General features: G+C 39.5%; 1 protein-coding gene across 2 annotated transcripts; it reads left to right on the top strand.

Moving 5' to 3' along the window:
- The first annotated feature begins 2,598 nt into the window (after positions 1-2,598).
- On the top strand, positions 2,599-23,287 carry CYP51A1 (cytochrome P450 family 51 subfamily A member 1). Of its 2 annotated transcripts, none has more exons than XM_087419378.1 (10): positions 2,599-2,729; positions 5,192-5,290; positions 6,570-6,746; positions 7,957-8,083; positions 10,374-10,548; positions 12,380-12,499; positions 12,916-13,111; positions 14,984-15,079; positions 15,653-15,821; positions 20,732-23,287. In XM_087419378.1, exons 3-10 carry the CDS (start codon positions 6,594-6,596, stop codon positions 20,908-20,910), a joined length of 1,215 nt encoding a protein of 404 aa, XP_087275504.1. In that variant the 5' UTR covers positions 2,599-2,729; positions 5,192-5,290; positions 6,570-6,593; the 3' UTR covers positions 20,911-23,287. The 2 variants fall into 2 exon arrangements, with proteins under 2 accessions (XP_087275504.1, XP_004431391.1); XM_004431334.3 differs by lacking the exon at positions 2,599-2,729 and adding an exon at positions 2,900-3,170.

Genomic DNA, 23,287 nt, shown 5'->3' with positions numbered 1-23,287 from the left:
AATGTCTGTCAAATATGATCACGCATTGCTTAAGGATGGGGATACATTTTGAGAAATGTATTGTTAAGCAGTTTCATCGTTGTAGGAACATCATAGGGTGTACTGAAAGGGAACAAAATTTGCCACCCCAAAATGTTTCTTTAACATGAGGATTATTTTAGGCTGATTATTTTATTTTTTTGTGAGGAAGATCAGCCCTGAGCTAATATCCGACGCCAATCCTCCTCTTTTTGCTGAGGAAGATTGGCCCTGGGCTAACATCCGTGCCCATCTTCCTCTACTTTATATGGGACGCCGCCACAGCATGGCTTGACAAGCCGTGCGTCTGTGCGCGCCTGGGATCTGAACCTGCAAACCCTCAGGCCACCGAAGTGGGTCGCGGGCAGGTAACCCCTACGCCACCGGGGCAGCCCCAGGCTGATTATTTTTAAGAAACAAAGACTCAGAAAGTTTTTCTTGTTACCTCCCCCTTAACTGCCTAAAAGAATTCAGATTAAAAAACTTGTCTCAGGAATGGTCATCACCTTAGCATAACGTGAACTAGGTGGTAGACAGGGAGGAGCCTAGAAAAGCCTGTTGGGCTCCCCTCTGTGTTCTCCTGTTTCTGCGTGGCCAGCACTTGTTTTCCAAACGTTTGTTCCTTTTCACCTACCTGTGAATTGCCTTCCTTTCCTTTGAAGACGCTGACTCTCCCTACCCCCCACATCTTCTTTTGTCTTTAGCGGAGGATGGTATTTAAGGTGAGGACTTGGGCTAGTTGGTGAGTTACTCAGTTTTCCCGGTTTCTCCCACGTATACATGTTATTAAACTTTTGTTTGTTTTTCTCCTGTTAATCTGTCTCATGTTAATTTAATTCTTAGGCCAGCCAGAAGAACCTAGAAGGGTAGAGGAAAACTTCTTCCTCTCCCACAAACCTAGATGGTATAGCCTACTACACACCTATGCTATATGGTACTAATCTTATGGGACCACCATTGTATATGTGGTCCGTTGTTGACTGAAGAAATGTTGTTATGTGGCACATGACTGTACCCAAATCCAAATGACCATAATTTGTTAGTCGTTCTTTCAAGCAAAAATGCTATTCTGTGAAAAAAGCAGCTAGTTAAAAATACATGTATGCAATGATTGAACTCTAGTAAAATTAATGTTCACAATCTCATCAAAGACATTCTTAAGTGAAACAGGCATTTTTTTTTTCCTACTGCAAGGGCATGGCAGTGGAGAATAATGACTACTAGAGTTTGGTGCCACTGCCTTTGATTTGTTCTAAGGCCCCAGAAGTTTAATTTACTACTGATTATATACCATCAGTGCAAATTCTAGCAGTAAAAAAGCAAATAGTATTATTATAAAAAGCTTTGACTTTGCAGACACCCTGAAAGGGTCCTGGGGATCCCCACAGGGCCATGGACCATACTTTGAGAACTGCTATGGTAGGTATTAGGATAAACACAGATTATAAAAACAGTTAAGACATGATCCGTATTCTCAAGCCCATCTTCTAATAGAAGAAACCTATGGAGACATTACAACTTAGCTTTATTGATAACAAGCAATGGCAGCAGTGTGGAGGATAGATTAAAGACAAGCATCGAAGCAGAGCTCAGGTAGGATACTGCTGCGGCAATGCGACAGCATGAGGCGGGTCTGACCTAAGGTAGTGGCAGTAAGAATGGAGAAACTTCTAAGGTGGTGGCATTATAGGATTTGGTGACTGATTAGATGTGAGGCATGAAGGAGGAGGGCAATGCGTGGATAGTGGTGCCCTTCCTACACAGGCATGACAGGAGGGGCAGGCTGGCAGAGGGGTGGGAGCAGATGATGAGTTTAGCGTTAGATTTACTGACCGTGAGATGAATGTTAGAGCTCTAGGTAGAGAAGCAGCAACGGGATTTCCTGCTCCTTCCCCAGGGCCTTGCAGGTGTCTCATGCACGCTGTACCCCCAGTGCTAGCACAATACCTAGCTCTTAATCTTGACTGAGTAAATGAATGCTCTGGTCAGGAGCTCGTGACAGTAATCTAGGAAGATTAGATTTGGTAGTCGTTTCATCTACAGGCTTACGTGAACCCACAGGGGTGGATGAGATCAGGCTGACAGTAGCTGCAGGACTGAACTCCCGCTTCAAAATGTTTCTGGCGGCTAAACGGCCAGAATAAGTGGCGTTCTTGGGGAATGGTGCCTTAAATAGGTCTCGACGGCTTACAACACATAAATTTATTTTGGAAGACCTGTTTCCGTATAATACAGCATACCTAACAACTAAGATTTGTTACTTTGATGGCTGTATATTGACACCTGTCAGACTGGTTTCAGTTGGGGTGGGATGGGGATGACCTCACCGTCCCACCCTTCAGTGTGTAGACGGCAACTTGCACAATCTCCCCTGTAGCGACTATTTGGGGGTAGAGCAAGCTCCGGCGCAGCGGGTCCCCGCGCCCGGAGGGGGCGGCGCTCAAACCCCGCCCGCCTGACGCGACATAAGCCGAGATCACCTCACGCGCGCGCGGTGCAATCACAGCGCGCGCCGCCGCCAACGACTGTGCCGCCACCACCCTCCTCCTGAGATCCCTCCGCTCTCCCTCTCCCAGCACCGAGTCCCTGGCACCCCGCACCCGTGGCACACAGGCTCGGGTGGCCCGCGATTCTCGGGGGGTGATCTCTTAGGCTCACGTTCTCTTCCATCGCTGTACCACCTGTGCCATAGGTGCAGCCTACTTCTTCAGGTACTCTCTGCCCGGCGTAAGGAGACCTCGGCCTTGGGATGAACTGTGAAGGGGCGTGGCCAGCGGCAGGCCCCACCCCGTTCTGTGACGCGCAGGGTGGTGCGCGAGGGAGCCGCGAGCAGGGGGTGGGGCTGGGTTTAGTAGGAGGCCTGGAGGCCGGGGCCGCCTCCCGACGCCCATCAGCGGGCTTCTCGCGCTCTGTTGATTCGGGGGAGCGGCGGCGACCTCGGCCTCCAGCGTCTCTGGCGAACTGAAGCGGCGGCCACGATGGTGCTACTGGGCTTACTGCAGACGAGCGGGTCGGTGCTGGTGCAGGCGATGGAGCAGGTGACGGGCGGCAGCCTCCTATCCATGCTGCTGATCGCCTGCGCCTTCACGCTCAGCCTGGTCTACCTGTTCCGCCTCGCCGTCGGCCACCTGGCCCCCATGCCCGCCGAGGCGGTACGTGCACCCCTGGGGGTCTGGACGGGTGACTCGGTGACCAAGGCGGCCGAAGGGCTAGGGAGGACGGCGACCGCGGAGGCGGCGGGTGCACTGGGGGGGAGGGGTGGGCGCGGCACTGCTACTGGTGGCGCTGGCGGTCACGACTGCTGGCCTTGTGCGGCGGGCCCTGATGGCGGTCTGGATTCTGGCAGTGGCTGGTCTTGGCCGGGGTCGTACTTGCCGGTGGTCATAGTGATGGCTGTGCTGGCCGCAGCTCTGGTGGCCCTAATGACCGTGGCCGGACTGGTAACTGTGGCCCCGGCTGTGGCGCTGAGCGCCCTGGTGGCGTACTGGTAGCCACAGGGGTGTTTTGGGCCTGGTGGGGCCCCTGGTGGCGATGCTATTGGCAGCTGCAAGCCCTTGGTGGCCGTCGTCCTGGTGGCCCTTGTGTGGTTCAGTGTCCTGTGGGCTGTGGCATTGCCCCAATGGCTATTTATATCAGTATGAAGGGGGATGCGTTCAGTTTGGTAGAGTGGGAGTGAACTGGGTGTTGTAGGGACCCTCCTATGATGCTAATAAAATATCAGTTTCTCTAGTTTAGTGGGTTTATTGACCACTAGCTTTGTATTTCCCTAATATATTTGATGAAAGCATCCTTAACCATCCAACACCAAGTAGCTTCTAAAACTACCCTTTTACTGATCATGGAATGTACAAACTATTGACCAAGGAGTTTTTAAAATTATTTTCATTTGAACTATAACAGGCATGAAGCAGTTATTATTTTTCCTACATGTGGGATTTTTGAGCTAGTGATATTTGTCTTTGGAAAGACAAAGGTAGCTTTAGTATTTTATGATTGTACTTACTATTATCTGAAGAGTGAGTTTGTAATGCTCCTTACTATTTGAGACCACCAAAGATCTGAGGAGTGTTACGCTTTTTCATCGTTGCAAATTTGATTTCCAGAACACTTAATGTTGCAATCTGCAAGTCTCATTTTGTGGCATCTAAAGTACTTTTTACAGAGTGCTAAACAGTTCCTGCTAGAGCTGATCTGCTCTTCTTAAAATCAGTGAATCTCTTTCATTCGCAGTGAGCCCTGGTGGTCTAGTGGTTAAGATTCAGTGCTCTCACTGCTGCGCCCCGGTTCCTTTCCCTGTCAGGGAACCACACCACTCGTCCCCTCTGTCGTTGTCCTACATACTGTGGTGGCTGCATGTTGTTGTGATGCTGAAAGCTATGCCACCAGTATTTCAAATACCAGCAGGGTCACCCATGGTGGACAGGTTTCAGCAGAGCTTCCAGACTAAGCTAGATTAGGAAGAAGGACCTGGCCACCCACTTCTGAAAAAATTGGTTGTGAAAACCTTATGAATAGCAGCGGAGCATTGTCTGGTATAGCGCCAGAAGGTGAGAGGATGGTGCAAAAAAGACCTAGCAGGGTTCCACCCTTCTGTACACAATGTCACTAAGTCGAAATGGACTTGAGGGCACTAACAACAAAAAAGTTCATTTGCAGTGAGAGAAGCATGAGATGTGTTCTGTTTACTGATGAATGTAGCTTCTTAAACATTTCTTGTCTTTCTATACCTCAAGTTACTGTTTGTCTTTTTCTATGCCTTTAGGCAAGATTCTGGGACTAAAATTGTGGGTGGTAGCATAAGTAAGTGGTGAAGAAACTATAGTTTGACTTTCTTGTTTCTTTTGGCTACTCTTGGTGAGGAAAGATGCCTAGAGCCATCAGTAATACTGGAGATATTCTGGACAGTGTTCATTTATAATTGCAATACCTTTGTGTTTGTCTAATCATTTATCTTATGCCATGTTCTGAGCGTCTGTTCTTTTTACTATGGCTACTCTCCTAGGATATTTGCAATTTGGCTATTGTTAAGTTACTTGTGATGCTTCATCTTTTGGGAACTTTTTAGTTACCAGAATGGCAAATGGCAAATTTCATTTGTTTGGTCATGAAACTAGACTGGTTTTCTTTTGTAAAATGAAATATGAACTGAAAGTTTTTTTGTTTTCTCTTGCAGAAAAGTCCACCATACATTTCCTCTCCAGTTCCATTCCTTGGACATGCCATAGCATTTGGGAAAAGTCCAATTGAATTCCTAGAAAATGCATATGAGAAGGTAAGTCTTCCAAATGATCAGAGGAAAAGAAATTAGTGCTTTTCAAACTTTTCTTTTAAATGGCAGAACATTAGAAATAATTGTAATCTTATGCTTATCCCCAGTATAGGAAACATAAAATTGGAGCTGCTGAGGTTTAAGAGCTTCAGGGGCATGAGAGACCCTCCTCTCTTCTCCCATGCCCTGGGGTGATCTCTGAGACACCACTGAGGAAACCTGTAGTTCTGGCAACTGGTTTAAAAACCACTGGCCTAAATTTTGTATTCATTGATTATAGTTAAAATTGATACTAATTGACCCTTCTTTTTCTTAACCATGTGTCTGTGTAATTTTCTCACTTGCTCTACATGTGTTCTTTGACGTCAGTTCCACTTGGGTGACCCACACGACACTGTGGCCACTCAGATCTTTGCCTCTCTCCAATGACCTTTCCCATAGCAATTCAGCCATTTACTCCACAGTCCCACTTTGGACTTGTCACTGTTCACTGTTTTGCCTCCACAATATTAATTTAGACACCATATTTTTAGACCACAACTTCTTCTCCTGGTTTGCCTATGCACCTCCTTCCATTATAGCCGTTCTTTGACCTCATTAGATGTTCCACTCTACTGTCCCATTTACTTTCTCTTGATCTATCAGCCTTCTTTCTTTCCTTTTCCACTTTGGGACCATGGTCTAACATTTCAGTTACACTCTTGCAGTACCTTCAATTTCCTTGCCCCCTGATCTTCTTTGTTCTTACCTGGTAAAACCCCAACCTTCGACAGAATCTGTTAGTCATTTTCTCCTTCCTTATACCAGATTGGTTCCTTCCTAATTTCCTGATTGCCTACCTTGAACGAACTTTGAACACTGTTCAGCAATCCTATCATGTTCCTGTGGTTGGCTTACTTTCCCACTCACCATAATGACTAAAAATTGCATTAAAGTTTATGAATGTTTTAATTTTCAACAATGTATTGTTTCGTGGGCCGGCCCTGTGGCTTAGTGGTTAAGTGCGTGCTCTCTGATGCTGGCGGCCCGGTTTCGGATCCTGGGCGCACACCGACGCACCGCTTCTCCGGCCACGCTGAGGTCGCGTCCCACATACAGCAACTAGAAAGCTGTGCAACTATGACATACAACTGTCTACTGGGGCTTTGGGGCGAAAATAAATAAATAAATCTTTAAAAAAAAAAAAAAAAAAAACAATGTATTGTTTCGTGATTTAAGAAATTAGTGTCTTAGTGCTACATATTTTTTGGTAACATCACTGTGGGTACTTTTCTCTCTTCAGTATGGACCTGTATTTAGTTTCACCATGGTGGGCAAGACGTTTACTTACCTTCTGGGAAGTGATGCTGCTGCACTGCTTTTTAATAGTAAAAATGAAGACCTGAATGCAGAAGATGTCTACAGTCGTCTGACAACACCTGTGTTTGGGAAGGGAGTTGCATATGATGTACCTAATCCAGTAGGTGACACTGTTATTTTGAAGAAAGACAAATCTATACTGTAATAGTTATAGCTAGTGGTGTAATATTATACATTTAAAATGTGGAAATAATTTATTCCTTGGTTCAAAAATCTGAAGAATCACGAGACATTTAAAAGAAGAAAAGCCATGAGTGACTGACAAAGAATGGGTATTTTGTTTTATAGTTGCTGGCACGGGCTTAGCAACTTTAAAGGGCTTCTTGTATAAAGAAATAGAATCAATGATAACTTAGCATATTGGGGTTTGACTTGTGTGGGTAACAAGAAAAATCCCATTATTTCGTTGGAAGGGCCTCCTACCTTCCCACTTCTGCCTAAAATTCTAGCATAAGAGCTCTTTTGAGCTAGAGATTGCTGGCTTTAGAAGTTTTGTGTGATTTCTTTTCCCTTCTAAAGTCAAATATTAAAGTGCTGCAAGTTGATGTAAAACACAGATCAGATAATTGGCCCAAATGCTTGGCATGGGCTCTGGCTGTGGATGTACCACACATTTCCCAGTACCCTAGTAGAGAAGTTAACAAGTTGACATTAAGTGCTGTTTCTCCGGGTGGGGGAGGTGTAGAGGAGGTGTGGGGGAGTGCATGGCTCTCCTTAAGGCCAAAAGCAAGAGCCCTGCAAAATCCCTTTGCTGAGATAAATCTGTTTGTTTTTTCACACAGCTTATCAGATTCTTAAAATAGAAATGCCCTAAAGGGTTAAAATTATCAGTTGTTTTAGTGTGAATTTATTTTATTCAGATTATATTATATTCTAATTAAACTTCTGGTAGATAGTGTCAGTGAGGAGTGATATTTGTTTTGAGAATAGAATAGGAGAAAATGTGAAGGAGGGTAATAATATCAAAGCATAATGGACCTTTGGAGATTGTATTGACATCTGGGTTGGAAGACTAGGAGATCACCAGAATAGGCAAAGGGAACCTTGGAGTGGAGAGTGGGAAAACGTACATAGGAAGGAAGGCGGGAGGTGGGATTCCTCATTTATCATTGTCTAGGGCAGGCGTCTTCTACACATATACAGAAATGCTCTAAGTTTCCCATGTCTGGCATAGTTAAAAATATCCTTTTACTGTTTTTATTTTTAATTTTTCAGAAGTTGTTTCCTTTGTTAGAGTTATAATGACCCAAATGGATCTTGTTATTAAATAAAATTATGTTTTAATGCTATATACCCTTAATTTTTTGAAGGTTTTCTTGGAGCAGAAGAAAATGTTAAAAAGCGGACTTAACATTGCCCACTTTAGACAGCACGTTTCTATAATTGAAAAGGAAACAAAGGAGTACTTTCAAAGTTGGGGAGAAAGTGGAGAAAAAAGTAAGCAAAATGTTTTGGGTTTGCATTTGTGCTAACATGTGTACTTTGCTAAGACTTCGAAATCTAAGAATACGTGTGTGTGTGTGTGTGTGTGTGTGTGTGTGTATAAAGCAAACTACAACATATGTAAAACCACCTTAAGTTTAATGGAAGGAACATGATATGATTACCATGGAGTTAAAAAGACCTATCAAGGGATGAATGGATAAAGAAGATGTGGTATATATACACAATGGAATACTACTCAGCCGTAAGAAACGATGAAATCCAGCCATTTGTGACAACATGGATGGAAATTGAGGGCATAATGCAAAGTGAAATAAGTCAGAGGGAGAAGGTCAAATACCCTATGATTTCCTTCATTAAGTAGTAGATAATAACAACAATAAACCAACACATAGAGACAGAGATTGGATTGGTGGTTACCAGAGGGGAAGTGGGGAGGGAGGAGGGCGAAAGGGATAACTCGGCACATGTGTGTGGTGATGGGTTGTGATTAGTATTTGGGTGGTGAACATGATGTAATCTATGCAGAAATAGAAGTATAATGATGTACACCTGAAATTTATACAATGTTATAAACCAATGTTACTGCAATAAACAAACAAACAAAAAAGACCTGAGAGTGGGGCCGGGCCGGTGGCACAAGCTCGCGCTCCACTGCGGCGGCCCGGGGTTCGCCGGTTTGGATCCCGGGCGCGCAACAACGCACCGCTTGGCAAGCCATGCTGTGGCGGCATCCCATATAAAGTGGAGGAAGATGGGCATGGATGTTAGCCCAGGGCCAGTCTTCCTCAGCAAAAAAAAAGAGGAGGATTCGCAGATGTTAGCTCAGGGCCCATCTTCCTCAAAAAAAAAAAATAAATAAAAAGACCTGAGAGGAAGTGATTATTTCTGCTCACTTAGCAAAACCCTAAAGTGGGTTAATTAACATGCATATTATTCAGCTCATTTGTACAAATAATATAAAAACGATTCATGACTAAATTTTGAAATACACTGAATGTAAAACTTTTTGCAAGGTCATTTTAAGATAATAGATAAAATAATTTTTTTTACCCCCAATGGGCAAGTAAAAGTCTAAACAATATAATTGTGTATGTAATACCTTATTTATCTAATATCATATGGGAATGATTTATTCCATGAACAAAGTAAATTTAAATAGATAAGCTTACTCCACCACCAAAAGTTTGATTTTAGCCATTTCTTAAAGAAATCTCTTAAAATGTATTATATGCTTTCTTGCATTATATAGAGAGTATATTGAATGTATCTTGACCTTCTTGGATATTTCTGTGAATCCAATCTTTCTATTGGACTGCAGTAAGTGTTGCCTTCAGAGACAATTGCCATACCCATAGCAGGAAGCAGCATCTACCTACGGGGCAGTAAGACCTCTGTGTAGGTCACCACGTTCTGACTTTGGTCTTCAGCTTCTATGAAAGGTCTATATATAAAACTTGCCTCTATTTTTAATACACTTAAAGTTGATATGATGTATTTCTAACCATACAAGAAGCTGCTGTATAAACTAGAGTGCCAACTTAATAAATGCAAGTGAGACATAATTATAGCGCTAAGAACACCGGAATATTTGCTGAACTTCTGTTTGTTGGCAAATCTAATTGGAAAGCCAAATGATAATTGGAAGTTCATTTGGTGAACATGGAATTAAAGAACAGGGCACTAATTGGATAATTTTTATGACTGATAAGTGTCATCCAAATGTGCTTGCCTGATGCATCTGTCCCCAGTGTTGAGATGTAGCAGTTGGAGAGTAGTTACAGTTTTCTCTTATATATGGTCAAGACTTCAATTTTTAGTCCTGACCTTCCCACTATGACCTGGGAAATAATCTGCTCTTGAGTCTTTGGACCGCTCTTCCAGGGGAAGCACCTCATTATTGTCCTCATATGCACTAAGTAACCTTTCTGCTGCTTTTATTGTACTGTGACCTGGACCTCAGACAACCCCATTCATTTTTATCTTCATTTTATCTTTTCAAGAGGAAGGGCTCATGAGTGAGGTTTACACATGCCGTTGTGGCATCTATTTTGTCCATCCAGAGGGGTGGGGTGCTTCCCATCATTTGGTTTCTTGCCTCTCTTTGTTCTAGCCACATGTCTGTCTAAAGGCTTTTTTTGATGGTATGGATAGGATCTTGTTGGTTCTTGAGTTAAATTTTTATTTTCAGTTTTCCTTTACAAAACTTTTATATCTCTAAGAAAAAAGAACCTTTCAAAAGAATTTTTGGCAATAGTAATGGGAATGATCTTTTTCCTTCTAGATTTGTTTGAAGCTCTTTCTGAGCTCATAATTTTAACAGCTAGCCATTGTTTACATGGAAAGGAAATCAGAAGTCAACTCAATGAGAAGGTGGCACAGCTGTATGCAGATTTGGATGGAGGTTTTAGCCATGTGGCCTGGCTATTGCCAGGTTGGCTCCCTTTGCCTAGTTTCAGGTATGGATAAAGAGACTATATTTGGTTGTTTAACTTCGTAAAATTTCTAGTGTTGTTTGGTAGTGTTGATATGCTTTCTGTTAACTAAGATAGAAATTAAACATATAACAAACAAGTTGGGGATATTATGAGCCCCCATTCTTCTATAAGAATTCAAGACAGGTTTTCTTTATATAGTGAGGTCATTAATGGTTTCCCCATTTAAGGAAACCTCCCATTTCAGTTTATTAAAAATGTAATTTGTTGTCTATCTGGTCTACTAGTTTAAAACCTATTTATCTCATATTCTTTGTACTCAGGAAAGTCTCTGAACTCTACCTAAAAGTGATAGAGCCCTCTCAGCACTTGTTTGAAAGTATTTGACTGTTTCGTAGTATATTGCGAAATTTCTTTGTTTTGAAGTATTAGTACCTTTCTTCACAGACAACTGTACTGTGCTTTCCTTAAGGGCAGGGACCATCTGTGATACAAAGAAATATTGCCCATAGGACTTGACATGTGGTATGTCAGTAGGCTTTCTGTACCTTTGTTGATTCATTTCTGTTCAGGTGAGAGATGGGGAGTAGTTAAATTGGTACTGCTTTCCTTCCATTTCTGCCACTTCTGTCTAGTTACAGAATAAAGAGGGGTGAGAGTAAAAGCAAAAGGCAAGAGAGATTCTCTGGAGTCTTGGAACTCATAATACCTTATATTTGTAAGGAGGTTTGTGGTTTTCAAAATGCTTTCATCCATAATGTTAGAGCATCCAGCACAGCCCTTGGCCTATAGTGGGTTTTGCATAAATGGGCATCAGGCCTGTTTCCACCTTCCCTATCTCCTTGATGAAGTCAGAAATTCCTAAGCTTGGTATGATAGGCCTTTCACACTGCAGCCCGGTCTTTCTCTGTCTTACCTGAACCAACTGATTTAATCAAATTATTATTCCATTCACTTTCTTCAACAAGCCTTATGTTTTCCTGGCTCTGCTGTGTTCATAGTGTTAGATTTTAACATCATCTTCCTTTCTGCCCACATTATCTCAGTTGATCCTCAGTAACAGTCTTAAAAATGAAGCAGGGCAGCAATTTTTATTAGAAGGCTTGATTAAGAGGGGGCTAGGTAGTCAGATTGCTTGGTTTTAAATTTCAGCTCCACTGCTCACTGGCTGTGTGATCCTATGCAGTTAGCTGTGAACCGAGGATAATAGCATCTACCTCACAGGAGGTCAAAGTGGGTAATTTGTATAAAACACTTACGGTACCTGTTACCTAGTGAGCACGCTACTTTAAAGGTAAAATTTTGGGAGCTGAAATTTGTTTTCTGACTCCACTAGTATTTTTGCCCCCTACAAATTTGTTGTCTTACAAAATGATAAGTAGAATCACATCTTGTATGCTCTAGTCATATTCTAAATCCTAGATTTAGATAATCCTAAATCAATCCTAGGTTTATTCAAATCCTAAATCAGAGTAAGTCTTTGTCTGCTTCAAGAATTAATTTGGTTAAAATTGGAATTTCATGTTAAAACAGTATTCTGCTTTCTTTTAAATTGGAAAATGATTCTAAAGGAATAATAATTTGAGTCTTAGTTAGAACACAGGTAGTGTTAAGAATCAGGGATATATATATGTTAAAACACATTTCTTGCCCTTAAGGATCCCAGAAATTCCTAACAATATAAGATTTATGTGGCTTTTTTTCTGTTGGTTCTCAGTTTTGTCAATTATTTTAGAGTCATTCAAGTTAGTTAAATAAGGTTGCCTTAAGCTAGGTTCTGGTTATTTTCAAAATGAATTTGATGCCAGAAAATATTGCTTTATATTTTAAAGTTATTTTCATCTTTGAATTACAGACGCAGGGACAGAGCTCATCGAGAAATCAAGAATATTTTCTATAAGGCAATCCAGAAACGCAGACAGTCAGAAGAAAAAATTGATGACATTCTTCAAACTTTGCTAGAGTCTACTTATAAGTAAGAGCTGTTCAGATCTGTATTAAGGTGAAGCAGGAAATTACACACTAAAACATAGTTAAAAAATATGTCCAGTTAAAAAGTAATGATGCTGGCAAAATTAGTAGCTATGACCTTTGGACTTTTTAAATGGACGAGACATAAATTACTGGGATCCTGTGTCTTACTAGAATCCCAGTGACTGCACATGGTAAAAAGTTTGCTAATAAACTGCAATGAAATCTTGTGTAATCAAAATCATGTCTTCTATTGGTCTGTCTCTTTTTCCTAATGGAAAAAAATTTCTGACTTGTGATGGGCAAATGCAAGAGACTTATACCTGAAAATTTTATTCATTATGACCCTTTATTTTAAAAGTTGAGGCATGAAATGTGTCTGCCAAAATGTTAAATTTGTGTGTTTGGTTCATTCTGTAGGGATGGGCGTCCTTTGACAGATGAAGAAGTAGCCGGCATGCTTATTGGCCTGCTCTTGGCAGGGCAGCATACGTCCTCAACTACTAGTGCCTGGATGGGCTTCTTTTTGGCCAGAGACAAAACACTTCAAGAAAAATGTTATTTAGAACAGAAAACAGTCTGCGGAGAGGATCTGCCTCCTTTAACTTATGATCAGGTTTGTTGGATTTTCAATTTCATTGCTGCCTTATGACTTTGAGTATCAGTGGCTAATTTTTAAAGGGGACAATCTGAGATTTTTTATATACTATAGAGTAAATTGATTAGCTTCTTTATTTTTAGAAAATTCCCTACAGCCCTCCTTGAAATGTCCTAATACTGGATTTATTTTGCTAGTATTTTGTTGAGGGTTTTTGCATTTATAGTCATAAGTGATATTGGTCTATAGTTTTATTGTGATGTATTTGACAGGTTTTGGTATCAGAGTTAAGTCCCACGTTGCTTAACGACTGAGATACATTCTGAGAAATGTGTCATTAGGTGATTTTGTCATTGTGTGAACATCATAGAGTGTACATACATAAACCTAGATGGCATAGCCTACTAGACACCTACGCTGTATGGTACTCATCTTGTGGGACCGTCCTCCTATATGCGGTCCGTCCTTGACCAAAACGTAATTGTGCGTCACTTGACTGTAATACTAGTCTCATAGAATGAGTTTGGAAATGTTCTCTCCTATTTTTTTGGAAGAGTTTTTGAAGGATTGGTGTTACTTCTTTCTTACATGTGGTAGAATTCACCGTGAAGCCATCTCGGTTTGTGCTTTTCTTTGTGGGAAGTTTTTTGATTTTACTAATTCAGTCTCTTTACTTGTTAATAGGTCTATTCATATGTTCTATTTCTTCTTGAGTCAGTTTTGGTGGTTTGTGTCTTTCTAGGAATTTGTCCAATTCATCCAGGTTACCTAATTTATTGGCATACAATTGTTATAGTATTCTCTTAATAATCCTTTTTATTTCTGTAAGGTCAGTAGTGATGCTCCCTTCATTCCTGATTTTAGAAACTTTTAAAATAATAGCTTAATTGATATATAATTCACATATTATAAAATCCATCCATTTAAAGTGTACAATTTACTGTTTTGTTTGTTTGGTGAGGAAGATTGTTGCTGAGCCAACACCTGTGCCAGTCTTCCTCCATTTTGTATGTGGGACACTGCCACAGCATGGCTTGATGAGCGGTGTATAGGTCTGTGCCCAGGATCCAAACCCATGGACCCTGGGCCGCCGAAGCTGGGCATGCGAACTTAACCACTATGCCACCGGGCCAGCCCCATACTGGTTTTTTAACAGTTTTTATTCAAGTTTTTATTCAGAGTTGTGAAACCATCATCCCAATTTAATTTTAGAACATTTATATCACTTTCAAAAGAGACCCAGTACCCATTAGCAGTCATGCTCTCTTTCCCCTGTCCCTTGCCCCTGGCAATCACTAATCTACTTGTTGTCTCTATGGATTTGCCTATTGTGGACATTTCATATAAATGGAATCATACAATATGTAGTCTTTTGTGACTGGCTTCTTTCACTTAGCATGTTTTCAAGGTTAATCCATGTTGTGGCATGTATCAGTACTTCAATCTTTTTTTTATTGCCAAGTAATATTCCATCATATGGATATACCACATTTGTTTATCCATTCATCAGTAGATGCACATTTAGGTTGTTTCCACCTTTTGGCTGTTATAATAATGCTTCTCTTAATATTTGTGTACAGGTTTCGAAAAAATTGACATTGATGATTTTTGCTAGTGTTTTCATTTTTTAGATGAATGAATTGTTACGGGTCCTTACCATGCCATTCTTCAGAGTGATTGCCTCTCTTCCTCTTATCTTGCCCTCTTTTCCCTTGTTGACCATGGACAGTAATAGAACTAGATAATCCCAGCTACCCTGAACCAGTTACTTCTGCACTTCTACCCAGAATATAAGCTATCTTGTAATAACCCAGAAGTTAAAATAATTTTGTGTACTGTTGAAGTAAGCTAAATATTTGCAAAACTCAGGAAATGTTTTATCTTTTTTAGCTCAAAGATCTAAATTTACTTGATCGCTGTATAAAAGAAACATTAAGACTTCGACCTCCTATAATGACCATGATGAGAATGGCCAAAACACCTCAGGTGAGTCTCTTGGCTAGATCTCCCCTTTCATGCCTCCTGTTTTTATTTATCAAAAAGAAGAAATACTATAACATCGAAGAGAATTTTTTAAATTAAACAAGTAGAATAATCACTTCTGCATGATTTTCAATTTTACATATTCTAAATATATAAATATTTTTATGTAATTGCAGACAGTATACATGCTAGTCTGTTCCCTGGATTTTTATTTAACAATTAGGGTTTTTTATATGACAGTGTGTTTTTTCCTGGTTTTAAAAATAACATATGTTTTGTGTAAAAAAATTCTACCAGTATGGAAGTGTATAAATTGGATTGTGAAAGGCTCCTTGAAATCCCACGCCTACCTCTGAGGCATTGATACTTTTTTTTATTTGTGTATATACTTCCAGCCCAATGTTAGGTCACTTGGAAATCATCTTGAGTTAAAATAATTTTTAGTTGGCCTGTCATCTAGCTAGTTTTTAAATATATGTATATCTCATGCATATTAATACTTTATTACACAATGACCTGATTAGTTGGTAGAATATTTTTATATTATCTAATGAAAGATGTTGCTTTCATTTGCAGACTGTGGCTGGGTATACCATTCCTCCAGGACATCAGGTGTGTGTTTCTCCCACTGTCAATCAAAGACTTAAAGACTCATGGATAGAACGTCTGGACTTTAATCCTGATCGCTACTTACAGGACAATCCAGCATCAGGAGAGAAGTTTGCCTATGTGCCATTTGGAGCTGGTAAGATGATTAAATTTTGCATTTGAAAAGTTTGTTCTGATGACATATTTGTGCCTGTCAAAGTAATCCATGTGAATTTTATTTACAAATATCTTTTCCTTTCCTCAGAGTGACATTCCTGCAAATATTTGTAGGAGTATAATCTTTGAAAGTTGGAAAAAATACTGCATTTATACTAAAGGAAATAGTTCTGTGAATCCTTATATAATGCTCTATTACCTTCTAACGTATCTAGTTTTATCAGGTCTAATTTTTATAGTCTACCCTGTTGTCCCGTATAATAGTATTTAAAGCTCTTTGTGAATTCTGTTTTAAAGAACATTGGAGTTAGCACACCATTCAGGCAATTATTTCAGGATAAATATGATAACAAATTTTCAGCATTTCAGAAGAGAGCAAAGGCAGGCTTTTTATTTAAAATGAAGCTTTTCTGGATTGTTAGTCAACTTTTTGGTTCTCTATATTCTTTTGATGAAATGGTCTTTAAATTTGGGCAGGTTGTGCATAGGTTTGTAAATCTCTGCATTTCAATTAAGATCCTAAAATAATGCAGGCAGACCCTTGTTCCTTTAATAATTTCTCTCTTCATTGGTATTCTGTACAGATTAAACTATATTCTACAACTTCTTATTTAGTCTTTCTAAAGAGATCATTTAAGTGACATGACTTGTCATTGGTCACTCTTTTTCCATATATAAAGGAAAGTGCAAAGTCCTTTGGGAACCTCGTATCTTAATAACTTTAATAAACAAATTTAATATGGTATATGATACAACATAACATATAAAAGTCATAAATTGTTCAAACAGTTGGAAGCGACTGTAGCCCAGTTTCTGCCTGAAAGAGGAATCGTTTCTCAACTGGTAATTATCTGGCTTCCACTTAAACTTTTTAGGTAATGAGTTGCTCAGTTAGCTTCTGTGGCAGCTTATTTCATTTTTGGACAGCTCTCATTTTTAGAAACATATTAAAGCTTCAATCTGTTTCCTTTTAATATCCCATTTACAGTTAGTCCTAATTGTGGTCTCTGAAGCTATATGATAGATCTCTGAGCTGTTTGACTGTAGATACAATGTTCCCTCAAGTCTTTCTTTCATCACTATGTTAGTTTCCTAGGGCTGCTGTAACTACCACAAACCGGGTGACTGATAACAACAGACATCTATTCTCTCAGTTCTGGAGGCTGGAAGTCTGAAATCAAGGTTTTGGCAGGGTCCTGCTCCCTCTGAAGGCTCGAGGGAAGAACCTTTCCTTACCTCTTCCTAGCTTCCGCTGACTCTTGGCAGTCTTTTGCATTCCTGGCCTTTAGCTGCATCACTCCAGTCACTGCCTCCATCTTCACGTGGCCTTCTTCCCCGCGGGCGCCTCTGGGTCTTCACGTGGGCTTCTTCCCCGCGGGCGCCTCTGGGTCTTCACGTGGCCTTCTTCCCCACGGGCATCTCTGGGTCTTCATGTGGCTTTCTTTTAGAGATACCAGTCGTTGGATTTGGGGCTCACCTTAACCCAGTATGACCTCGTTTTAACTAATTATATCTGCAAAGACTGCTTTCCAAATAAGGTTACATTCTGAAATTCCAGGGGGACACTGTTCTACCCCATACACTCATCATAAATACCTCCAATTTCTTCAGTCATTCTTTTACTTTGTAATTGTGCTGTTTCTGTGTTGGTGCATATAGCATGTAGTTTAATCATTTTCTTAATATTACATTTTGTGAATCCTCAGAATTTATCTATTCTTCTGCTGATTCATAGTTAGGATACTTCTAGTTTGTTGCTATTAAAAATAATCTTTTGACTAATCTTCCTGTAAGTAAACCAAGCCTCTCCTTAGTTATTAATTTGAATATGGAACAGTGTGTAAATGCCCCTCTTAAATGTGCCTCCCAGAAAGTGAGTGCAGTTATGGGCCACGCAAGCACTGTGCTAAGCCTTTTATGTTAATTTTTTCTCCATTTAATCCTCACAACCACACTATGAGGAAGGGACTATTTTATACACTTTTCAGAAACGAAAACTCGGGCTTAGTGAGGTTTTTTTCAATTCCAATAATTTGGCCTATTCTTTTTGTGTTCCCTGAAAAGCCATCTTTTGTTATTGCGCTTACTACTTTGTGGGGTTTTGGTAGGTAGGAGAGGTTGGAAGATGTTAGTTCTTTCTTGCTTACATATTTTTGATACCATCTTTTATGAAGTTTGTCTCTCTTTCTAGGTTTTGTGTATGACCTTTTAAAAAATACAAATTATATTTTCTATTAATAAATTTCTCCCATTTAATAAGAAAAATTTCAAAGTTAAAAGAGTTTTACAGTGAACTCATATATCTATTATCAAGATTGTGCCACTAACATTTTACTCTACTTGTTTCATCACATATCCATCTGTCCATCAATCCATTTACTTTTTAGATGCATTTCAGAGTAAATTGCACACATCAGTATACTTCTGTTTTTCAGCAAGCATATAATTAACTAAAGTTCAGTATTTGTTTAGTTTTCACGTAAAATTTTATAATGAAATGCTCAAATCTTAAGTCAGCATTCCTTGAGTTCTGACAAATGAATAACCTCAATTATCACTATTTTAAAAGGTTATTGCTTTCTGGTCCTATCTAAAAACCTTTGCCTAACCCCAAGTCATGAAAATATTCTCCTGTTCTTCTCTGTTAAAATTTTGTTGTTTTAGCATTTATGTTTAGGTCTATGATCCATCTTGAATTAGTTTTTGGGTATGGCGTGAGCTAGGAATTGAATTTCTTTTTTTTTCACATAGATATCCAATTATTCCATCACCATGTATTGAAAAGACTTTCTTTTCTTCATTGGCTTGCTTTATTTTTTTTTTTTAAAGATTTTATTTATTTATTTTTTTCCCCTTAAAGCCCCAGTAGATAGTTGTATGTCATAGCTGCACATCCTTCTAGTTGCTGTATGTGGGACGTGGCCTCAGCATAGCCCGAGAAGTGGTGCGTCGGTGTGCGCCCGGGATCCGAACCCGGGCCGCCAGCAGCGGAGCGTGAGCACTCAACCGCTAAGCCACGGGGCTGGCCATTGGCTTGCTTTATTTAGCACCTTTGTTGATAATCACATAACCACAAAAGTATGTCTAGGCTCTTTTCTCTGTTCCACTGATCTATTTGTTGATCCCTTCCAGTACCACACTGTCTTGGTTGCTGTGAAAGGAAAAAACTCACTTTCTTCTCTACACTCTCACTCAGAACACTTTTTTTTGTGTGTGTGAGGAAGATTGACCCTGAGCTAACATCTGTGCCCACCTTCCTCTCCTTTGTATATGGGACGCCTGCCACAGCATGGCTTGATGGACGCCACGTAGGTCCGTGCCCAGGATCCACACCAGTGAACCCCAGGCCGCTGAAGTGGAGTGCACAAACTTAACCACTATGCCACTGGGCCGGCCCCATCACTCAGAACACTTTTAACATTTCTGGTCACCAAATATGTGGATATTTATCCCACACCAATTCTCTGAGGACACCAACTGGGTGTCCTATAATTCAACTGAATTCTGACACTACCTACCTGGGGTTAGCGCAGACCCCATGCATTGGTTAAAGGCTCAGTCCCACAAGACTGCTCCCCTGCCACTTCCGATGCCAGTGCCAGGCCCATGTCGTCACCTGTTCTGACCAACCAGCTATAAATTGGAAGTTGTCCTGATTCTCTCTTTGGGGTTCCCAGATTTGTTAGAACAGCTCACAGAACTCCGAAAACAGATTACTACTTTCTAGATTACCGGTTTATTATAAAAGGATACAACTCAGGAACAGCCTTATGAAGAGATGCATATGGGGGAAGGGGTGTAGAGCTTCCATGCCCTCTCTGGGTATGCCACCCTCCCAGCACCTCCGTGTGGTTCACCAACCTGGAAGCTCTCTGAACACTGCCCTCCCCTTCCCTGTACTTGAGGGATTTTTGTGGAGGCTTCATTACATAGTCATGATTAATTAAATCATTCATCATTGATGATTAATTCAACCTCCAGCTCCTCTCCCTATTGGAGGTCAGGAGGTGAGGCTGAAAGTTTCAACCTTCTAATCACATGGTTGGTTCAACCAGCTCTCATCCTGAGGGGGCTTTCCAAAAGTCACCTCATTAACACCCTCAAGTGTGGTTGAAAGGGGCTTGTTATGAGTAACAAAAGGCTCCTTGCTGCTTTCACCTTTATTGCTCTTTTCACTTAAGAAATACGAAGGGTTTGAGGAGCTCTGTGCCAAGAATGGGAGGAAGACAAAATATATATTTATTACAAATCACAATATCACAGTTGCTGTACCTTGAGTACTGAAGTCAGATTTGAAGTCGGTTTAAGTCCTCCAACTTGATTCTTGTTTTTCAAGATTGCTTTGGATATCCTAGTTCCTTTCCATTTCCATATGCATTTTAGAATCAGCTTGTCAGTTTTTCTGTGTATATGACCTTTTAAATTTTGATCTCAGTATATATTGCTATTTTGGGTTTATTAAATCCCTTTGTCTTCTATTATCTTTTAAATGGCATGAAAGTTTTGATTGGAAGGTTCATATTGACTTTAACTAGGGATCTCTTGGGACAGAAGCTAAAAATATTCTATATAGTCCCAAACTAGATTACCATCATATGTTTCAAACCTTACGTATAGTTAACCTAGACAGATGTTAAGTTTCAAAACAAGTAATTGGAAAATTCATTATACAATTATCCAAGTGCTATTTCCCCTAAAAACAGACATTGAAAATCTCCTTTATTAACTATTTACATTCTTGTTTTATGTGAAAAGAATATGTCATCTTTTTACTATAAATATTTGTATATCTGCTATTCACCTAAACTGTAGATAAACAAATTTTATCACTCCAGGCTAAAAGTGAGAAAGAATTTCAACTGATTCTTATGAAAACTTTTTTTTTTACAGGGCGTCATCGTTGTATTGGGGAGAATTTTGCCTATGTTCAAATCAAGACAATTTGGTCCACTATGCTTCGTTTATATGAATTTGATCTTATTGATGGATATTTTCCCACTGTGAATTATACAACCATGATTCACACCCCTGAAAACCCAGTTATTCGATACAAAGTAAGATCAAAATGAAAAAAGCTGCAAGGAACTAGTATGTGAAACATTACTGTAAACTGCAAAAGCATTTGGAAAGAATGAAGTTAACGAAACAGTTCCTTCCCAGTGTACTCTTTTTTTGAGTGTGTAATTTTAAGACAGCCAGCTTAACTTATGGTTTTTATATTTTCTTAACTGAATGGTTCCATCAAATCTAACAGCATTTCAGACATTTCCTAATAGTTTTATGTTGGCTATTTACTCTATATGCTTTATATAAGGAAATCAAGGCAATTAGTAAAAAATTACTTCGGGGGATCTTGGTAATTAGCAGATTCTAAATAACACAATTTCTAGGTATTAAATTTAAGGGCATACATAGCTCTTGGTAAGTAAGTTCAGGGTATTCAAATCTTCGACTAGATCTGCAAGTGTAAAACCCCATAAGATAAGCTACTCGGAAGCCTTAGGTTATTTATTGGGTAATGTTTGTGTGTGTGAGTAAGGATGGGTGGGTAGGGAATAAACTCACATTTAAAGCCTTGGATAAAAGAATCCTATTAACTGTTTTGGTATGATGATACATAGCAATGATGGAGCTTTGTTGTAGAAAAATATGTCCTTTGAAATTTTAATTGGAAGCACTATCTATAGAAAATTGAGAGAGATCTATGCCAATGACAATTATAGTTCCTAAAATATAGTGTAATTATTAATACTAAAGATTGCTCATGTAATGATCTAATTACTAAATATTATATATTTATCTACTGATAAATGTGTGTATGTGGTTCCACATGGTCACATCTGTATGAAAGTCTAAAATAAAGTCCTTAAGGGATAATATTTGTTCTCTTTGGCTCCAGGTGGGTTCCCTGCCTCCTCTCCAGAATCTAATTAGGGATGTTTCTGTTACTAGTTCTGTTTTATTAAAACTTTAGGTTAACAAGCTTTTTCTGTTTTTGATACAAAATCTTTGATCAGGGAACTCTGGCTTTAAGATAAGGGTAATATGAAGCAGGGTCCTTGGGAGTAGTGTCTTTGGACAAATTCTGTGAAGCCTGTGTTCAAGAATCAACTTAACTCAAATTATAACTGGAGACCTGACTATATTACTACCTATAATTTGACCACATAGTTTGTTATTACTAGATGAAGCCAACATATTTTCCCTTATGTATATTACAGTTCGGTTTAAGGGGCTGGAGGACTCATGTTAAACTCTATTTCTGAAGGCAAAATCTCTGCTGTTAAGAGTTTTTCACATTAAAATTATCTTTGAGAATAATACAGTCTGTATTCACAAATTATAAAGTATGTGTGCTTCAGTGAGTAAAATTCAGGAATCTAGGAACTTGCATGGGGGAAAAAATTCCATCTTTATTTTTACTAATTTCAAAGTGTAATTTAATATTTTCTTTATGAATTTAGGCAACAAACCACGCTAGTATTAGCAGTACCCATAATTTTGTGAACAGAAATCACAGATATTTTCATATCACATTATAGGTGTTGTAGATCTCTTGAGATACCTTTTACTCTCATCACTACTTTGAAATTATAGTAGTTATTAGACCTACTGATAGATCTTATTTCTTTAATCTTTTATATATTAATCACAAAAATTTTAAAGTTTGACTATTTCTATGAAATTGGGTTCTTTTGCAATCCTATATATTTTATCTCTTCAAAAGCATTCTGAGAAGGGATCCATAGTTTCACAAGACTGCTAGAGAGGTTCATGGCACAAAAAAGTTAAAACCCTGAGGTAAGGCAAGTCTATGTTTAGTGAATAGTTTGAGACTTTAATAGATTTAGTTTTTAATCATAGACTAATTATTGATAAGCATTAACAAGTCTGACTGCAGAGACTTAATGTCATGCGGTGGGCTGATGGTCAGACAGTGAGGGTCAAATGAGATTGATCAGAGCACTTGTCCATCTGCTCTCTCCATTCTCTCTCACAGCAGACTGGCATGATCAGCAAGCTATGCTAGCTAAAAAAGGTTTTTACCCACAACCATCCAGTTAGGGGACCCCTTCAACTAACTGCTTTAGAATACATTTGTTATTTCTAGAACTCCTCTTATTGGAATGTAGCTGCGAATATGGAACATTTGGGTAATTTGAAATCTCTAAGAATGTAGAACTTGCTACCATAGCCTGTTTGTGTTGATATAAATCATAGCATATCCAATGTTAAGACAAAATCCTATGGATATAAGCATCAAATACTACTCTTGCTGTTTTAGTGAGCTGCCATGTTATCAGGGACGACTCTAGTTAAGAGATAACATTAAGATTTATATTATCTTTGTGAGAGCTTCCCAATCTGAATTTGGCTTGGACAGCAGGAATACTGCTTAGTTCTGTTGCATTGTGGTTAATAAAATTTAAGATTCTTTGAATTAAA

The sequence above is a fragment of the Ceratotherium simum genome, chromosome 1 (genome assembly GCF_057802395.1).
Source record: "Ceratotherium simum simum isolate JZ-2026a chromosome 1, ASM5780239v1, whole genome shotgun sequence".
NCBI classification, from domain to species: Eukaryota; Metazoa; Chordata; class Mammalia; order Perissodactyla; family Rhinocerotidae; genus Ceratotherium; species Ceratotherium simum.
The sequence above is the reverse complement of the archived record's forward strand: the minus strand, read 5'-3'. Positions and strand labels throughout refer to the sequence as shown.

What these genes read in the sequence shown, in the direction of transcription:
- CYP51A1 (XM_004431334.3), top strand. Translation starts at nt 2,997, where the DNA reads ATGGTGCTACTGGGCTTACTGCAGACGAGCGGGTCGGTGCTGGTGCAG. An exon ending in CTCCCTTTGCCTAGTTTCAG is followed by an intron (nt 10,549 to 12,379) that starts GTATGGATAAAG and finishes TTTGAATTACAG; the next exon opens with ACGCAGGGACAGAGCTCATC. An exon ending in TTGCTAGAGTCTACTTATAA is followed by an intron (nt 12,500 to 12,915) that starts GTAAGAGCTGTT and finishes TTCATTCTGTAG; the next exon opens with GGATGGGCGTCCTTTGACAG.